General features: G+C 43.6%; 1 protein-coding gene across 1 annotated transcript; it reads left to right on the top strand.

The window, feature by feature from the left end:
* The first annotated feature begins 406 nt into the window (after window positions 1-406).
* On the top strand, window positions 407-6,003 carry Fam177b (family with sequence similarity 177 member B). Its single transcript, XM_051148374.1, has 4 exons — window positions 407-568; window positions 1,209-1,275; window positions 4,976-5,073; window positions 5,833-6,003. Exons 1-4 carry the CDS (start codon window positions 407-409, stop codon window positions 5,974-5,976), a joined length of 471 nt encoding a protein of 156 aa, XP_051004331.1. The 3' UTR covers window positions 5,977-6,003.
* The last annotated feature ends 568 nt before the right edge of the window (window positions 6,004-6,571 follow it).

Here is a 6,571-nt window from a genome sequence, read left to right as displayed (position 1 = left end):
TGAAACAGGCTTTGCTAATACTTTCTCCTGCCTGTGCAGAATCTGTGCTTGTTAATGTTCCCTGTGTTGCCTCTCCGATTGGAATGATTGGCAAGCTTTGATGGGCAGTGGCTCCCTCCTACCAGCAGTTGTGGGAGCTGCAGTGATGAAAAGATCAGGCAAACATGCAAGAACCTTTTGTCCAAACATCCAATAACCACATTTTTACTAGTTGAATCTCTTCTATTCTGATAGAGACTAAACACTCCTCTCAGATGTGAAGAACGAAGATCGATAACATGATTACCTCCAAACGCTGTCTTTTACCTTGATTGGAAACAACTAGAAACCTCCCAGCTATATATAAACCCTGCCCTGGGCAACTTGTCCTAGGGCATCCTGTTTTCAACTACCCAGGCGATCCCTTATGGATGGAGACCATTTCCAGCAGTCAGAATCAGAAACGAGTGGATGTTATAAAGACACTACTCCTAAAAGGATTATCTACTTTGCTGATGGAGACACCATGGAAGAATACAGCACAGAGGAAGATGAAGAAAGAGAGGAACAGAACTCAACGTATGACCTGGTAAGCTCATTGCATCGGTAGCAGTAGGACGATGGGAATAAATGAGAGCTTGATCTGGATAAGTTATACAGAAATGCGGCTTGATATTATGCTTTTGGTCTCCATGGTTGCTTTCTTGATCATATATAGCCAGCAGACAGCCATTGGTTGGTAAGTTTTCTCATTGATAAGAGAGAAAATTAAACATTACAATACATTTTTTAAAATCTCCATATAAGAATCTCCAGTCACGCCGGGCATGGTGGCGCACGCCTTTAATCCCAGCACTCGGGAGGCAGAGGCAGGTGGATTGCTGGGAGTTCGAGGCCAGTCTGGTCTACAAAGCAAATCCAGGACAATCAAGACTGCACAGAGAAACCCTGTCTCAAAAGACAAAAAAAAAAAAAAAAAAAAAGAATCTTCTGTCACTATTCCTGATAGTAATGATTTTTAGAATTTTTATCACAGTTATTTATTGTTGGGGTTGAGAGTACACATGTCATGGTGAGCGTGTGGAGGCCAGTGGGCAACCTAAAGGAGTCAGTTCTTTCCTTCCACCATATGGGGTCTGGGGACTGAGCTCAGCTTGTCGGGCCTGGTGGAAAGTGCCTTTGCCCACTTGTTATTAAGTACCCTAAGTTGAATTCTCTCTATTTTTCAGTCTAAACTTTCATGGGAGTCATACTTCTGGTTTTGGGCAGGTCGAGTCGCACGCAATTCAATTTCTAGTAAGTACTACTAAGGTTCTTTTTTTCTTTCTGTCCTAAATACATATTAATTGATTCCCCCCCAAGACAGGTGAGACTTTTGGCTGCTCCCCCCACTTCTCAGGACTCAGAAATGACAGCCAAGTCACTTCTAAGTCCATGTGGTAGCTGTCCCAAAGACATGTGAGTTGGAGACTAGCCTGATCTACAAAGTGAGTCCAGGACAGCCAAGGCTACACAGAAAAACCTTGTCTCAAACAGCAACAACAACAAAACAAAACAAAAAAGACTTACTTACTGGTCATTGTTATGGCCCCCAAGCCAACCCAGCTTTCACAATCTCTTCAGGTCTACACCGTATGTCAGTTTTCTGAGTCACCCTTAGTCCCTGTGTTGTTCCTACCACAGAAACGGAACAGGAATCACAGTTCTAGGCATGTTTACTGGTCTACACTGTTTGCTAAAGATTGAACTGCCTAAAAACAAAGATGGTTAGCACATCTTTTTTTTTTTTTTTACTTGTCTTTTCTTTCTTTCTTCTCCCCCCTCCCCCAAGACAGGGTTTCTCTGTGTAGCCTTGGCTGTCCTGGACTCACTTTGTTTTTTTATTTTTTATTTTTGTTTTTGTTTTGTTTTGTTTTTTTCGAGACAGGGTTTCTGTGTAGTCTTGGCTGTCCTGGACTCGCTTTGTAGACCAGGCTGGCCTCAAGCTCACAGCGATCCGCCTGCCTCTGCCTCCTGAGTGCTGGGATTAAAGGCATGCGCCACCACTGCCTCACGCACATCTTTTTCTTATCTTGGTCCAAATTTTATTCTTTGGAAGTCCATGCCATCGTTCTAGTTATCACCCTGAGAGCTGTGCAAAACCAGCTTTCCTCTTTCATGGGTCAAAGACCCGAACAGCAGAAGCTAACAGTCCATCCTTCCCGGGTTTATTCTCCATCTTGACAAACTTCCAGGTTTGGAAACAGAGTGTAGCACTGCACAGTCCTAAGCTCTCCCATCACAGTTACTCTAATATAAATATGAGCTTTCTTGGCCCCTCCCGGGGACAGAATGATGGCCCATATACTTACACGTTCATAGAATCGGAGTTTGTTTTACTTTCATTTGTTTTCTTTTGAACTCAATTGGCAAATGTCTAATGACTCATTTCCTTCTGATGTGCCTGCCTGTGAATGTGATAGTGAGAAAAATTACTTTTTACTTCAGTATTCTGAGAAAATACAAAATGTGACTTTTACAAACACTTCTTTACTCGTCCATTAAAAAGACATTACTGACTTCCTACTGCATGCCCACACTGAGCTGGACGCCAAAGCACAAAGACAAATGGTGATATTTTCGCAGGGTTTGATTTTCAATGAGTAATACAGAGTAGCAAATGTGCTTGTAATTTGTGCTCACAGTTTCAGGATAGGAACTCAGGCACTAGAGACAGGGAGACCCTGGGAAACTGACATAAAGAGCAGACCCTAAGCGAGCTGTGGAAGTCTGATTAGCTGAGGCAAGCTTGGGGATCACAACAGTGATTATGAGTTATACTAAAACCTTGGCTGGTGCCATAGTTTGATCAGGACCCTTGGACCCAGATCTGCCCATCATAATGTTCTTCTTGTAGGTTTCTAGGACCCTCTGGATCCTTCTATTTCCCCATTCTCCCATGCTTCTATCACCTAGAGTCCCAATAGGATGTCCTCCCCTCTGACCCACTTTCCTGGTAAGTGAAGACTTTCATGGGACATGCCCTTTGGGCTAGTGTCCAGATATAAGTGAGTATATACCATTTGAGTCTCTCTGCTTCTGGGTTAACTCACTCATTATGATCATTTCTAGTTCAATTCATTTGTCCACAAATTTTGGGAATTCCTTGTTTTTAATAGCTGAGTAGTATGCCATAGTGTATATGTACCACAGTTTCTTTATCCATTCTTCTACTGAGGGACACTTAGGCTGTTTCCATGTTCTGGCTATTATGAATAAGGCTGCTATGAACATGGTTGAGCAAATGTTCTTGTTGTGTGCTGGAGCATCTTCTGGGTATATTCCAAGGAGTGGAATAGCTGGGTCTTGAGGAAGCCCTATTGCCAGTTTTCTGAGATAGCACCAGATAGATTTTCAAAGTGGCTGTACTAGTTTGCACTCCCATCAGCAATGAAGGAGTGTTCCTCTCTCTCCACATCCTCGCCAGCATGTGGTGTCGCTTGAATTTTTGATCTTAGCCCTTCTGATGGGTGTAAGATGGAATCTTGGAGTTGTTTTGATTTGCATTTCTCTGATGACGAAGGAGGGTGAGCATTTCTTTAAGTGTTTCTCAGCCATTCGATATTCCCCTGTTGAGAATTCTCTGTTTAGTTCCGAGCCCCATTTCTCAATTGGGTTATTTGGTTTGGTGGTGTTTAATTTCTTGACCTTTGTCAGATGTAAGGTTGGTAAAGATCTTTTCCCAGTCTGTAGGCTGTCACTTTGTTCTGTTGACAGTGTCTCCTGTCTTACAGAAGCTTCTCAACCTCATGAGGTCCCATTTATTAATTGTTGACCTTAAGGCCTGGGCTGTTGGTGTTCTGTTCAGGAAGTTGTCTCCTGTGCCTATGTGTTCCAGGCTCTTCCCCACTTTTTCTTATAACCAATTTAGTGTCTCTGGTTTTATATTGACGTCTTTGATCCACTTGGACTTGAGTTTTGTGCATGGTGACAAATATAGGTCCAATTGCATTTTTTACACATGTAGTAAACTTCAAACCCCTACCCAGATCTAGCCAATGGACAGGACATTCTCCACCATTGCGTGGAGAGTGGGGACTGACTTTCACACAAACTCTGGTGCCCCATTTTTGACCACGTCCTCTTGATGGGGAGGCCTGGTGGCACTCAGAGGAAAGATAGCAGGCTACCAAGAAAAGACTTGATACCCTATGAGCATATACAGAGGGAGGAGGTCCCCCTCAGTCACAGACATAGGGGAGGGGAGTAGGGGGAAAGTGGGAGGGAGGGAGGAATGGGAGGATACAAGGGATGGGCTAACAATTGAGATGTAATATGAATAAATTAATAAAATATATAAAAAATAAATAAAATGTAAAAAAATAAAGAAAAAACATGCATACCTCCAATGATCTTAAATTTCTGTCATATTTTTCAAATATTCTTTATATGTTTCCCCATTTTTAAAACTGCTATTAAAGAAATGTAATCATTAAAAAAAAAGTTATACTAAAACCAAGCGAGGACTGATTTGGTCAGTTGGGCTGAGGCAATGGTGGGGGATGACAGTACATGTTTTCCACAAAGGCAAAGCGACTGTAATATGGAAGTTCTATTGGGGATCCAAATCAAACCCTGATCATAATATACTGATTTTAAAAAAATGGTATCTTCCCATGAGTTCTATGCTTTAGTTAGAAAAGGTTGATGTGATTTGGAAGGAAGCTCCACCATAACTTTAGGTTTCCTGCCTGAGCCCTAGGTCAAATAAAAGATATACAAGTCTATAGGCTGAGAACATGCAGGAACACACTGCAGTGGTTCTCATGTGGGGCTCTGGCTTAAGATGATAAACACTTTCTGAGCATCGTGGTGCATGCCTGTGGTCCTGGCTATTCCGGAGGCTCATCATGGCATAATGGGCCATCTGCAAATAAGTCTAGACTCTTAGCACCTTGGCTGATAGTAAGATTCAGTCACCGATTCTGTGTCCCCAAGGGCTTGTTTTTCCTTCCAGCTTGTGAGTTCCTTGGTGAAAGACTTGCTACCTTCTTTGGTCTTACGGAACCCAAACACCAGTATGTGCTAAATGAGTATTACAGAGCACAGAATGAGGTAGGTGACATCCTGCTGAGGGTGTAGGGGGTGGTGGTGGGGAGGCTCTGAGACAGGACAGCGGTAGGTGACATCCTGATGGGGGTACTAGGGGTTCTGAGACAGGACGTGCATTTGGCTAGTTAGAGTTCTGCTTCCTATGAGTGGACACTGGCAGGAGCCACTTAAGGAAGGGAGGGAGGGAGAAAGGGACGGAGGGAGGATGCGTTCATTTATAGTCACAGGCTGATAGACTCACTACAGCAGGGAAGGCTTGGTGGCCAGCGGCCCCACAGCAGTGGGAGTGTGAGGCGATTTACACCTAGGTGAATCAGGAAAGACAGAAGGAACAGGAAGCTGGCTGACCCTCCAGCAGCTCACTTCCTTCCTCAAGCTACGCCTCTCATCCCCAAATTTCCACCATCTCCTGAAATGGTACTACCAGCTGGAGATCAGTATTTAGACACGTGAGCCTGTAGGGACTATCCAATGGCCACGGTGTGGGGGAATGCTTCCCACCTGGGAACCAAGCCGTATGATTGCACTGAGTCCCACGGCCAGGGTGACTCGCGTCTCCAGAGCCTCTTGTTCCGTTAACACTCCTTAGTATTCGCCTCATTCCCACGAAATCAGGATTTCACAAACCGGGCAGGGAAAAGGCTAAGCGCGAAGCCTGACATTGCTTAAAGGGTGAAGCTTCTTACGCAAGTGTCTCTACAAGAGGGAGTTCCGAGATACTTGGTTGTTCCCTGAAACTTTTCCCTCTTCCTCTCCAACCAGGACTATGACAAGGAAAATAAAGAGAGTGGATCAAAGGCCCAGGATGCTGAAGTTCCTAATGAAAAGTGTCACCTGGGAGCTGGTGGCCAAGAGTATGGAGCCATCTCTCCCAGAGAAGGCCTGGTGGCAGAGTCCAGCTCATGACGGAGAATAGAGGCTACCTTGCTTTGGCTACTGGTTACCATGGTAACAGTACAATAAGCGGTGCCTCTGAGCTTGATCTGGGTCTAACCTCATGAATGAATTCTCAAGAATTCAAGAGTTATAGGTAACAAGGAAAGTAACTCTAGATACTTTCACAGTATAAACTTTTAATTGTTAAGTGCCTACCATGATCCCAGTGGTACATACAATTCTATTGGGCATTGACTTCTCACCACAGCAATGTCTTATGGAACTTTGGACTTTGGGTCTGGAGGTTTGGGCTGACTTTTTTTTTTTATGATGGTGCTAGGGTCCAGTAAAAAAAAAAAATCTAAATTTAATCTATAAATTCCTTTAAAGATATGTGTTTCCATACATCCATCTAAATTGGTTTGGGCTTATTTTGCAATTGGCAACCTTATTGTAACATTACCTCTTAAAGAACATTATTAAAGTCTTTGAGAGTTCCATTAGAAAAGCGGTATTTGAGAGCTAGAAGAAGTGTGTGTCCTAGCTTCCTTCCTGTTGCTGAGATGAGGTTCTCTGACAAAGACAGCATAGGGGTGAAAGCCCACTCAGTCCATTACGGCAGGAA

Source organism: Acomys russatus, chromosome 6, assembly GCF_903995435.1.
Source record: "Acomys russatus chromosome 6, mAcoRus1.1, whole genome shotgun sequence".
Lineage (NCBI taxonomy): Eukaryota > Metazoa > Chordata > Mammalia > Rodentia > Muridae > Acomys > Acomys russatus.
This window is presented reverse-complemented; position numbering and strand designations above follow the sequence as displayed.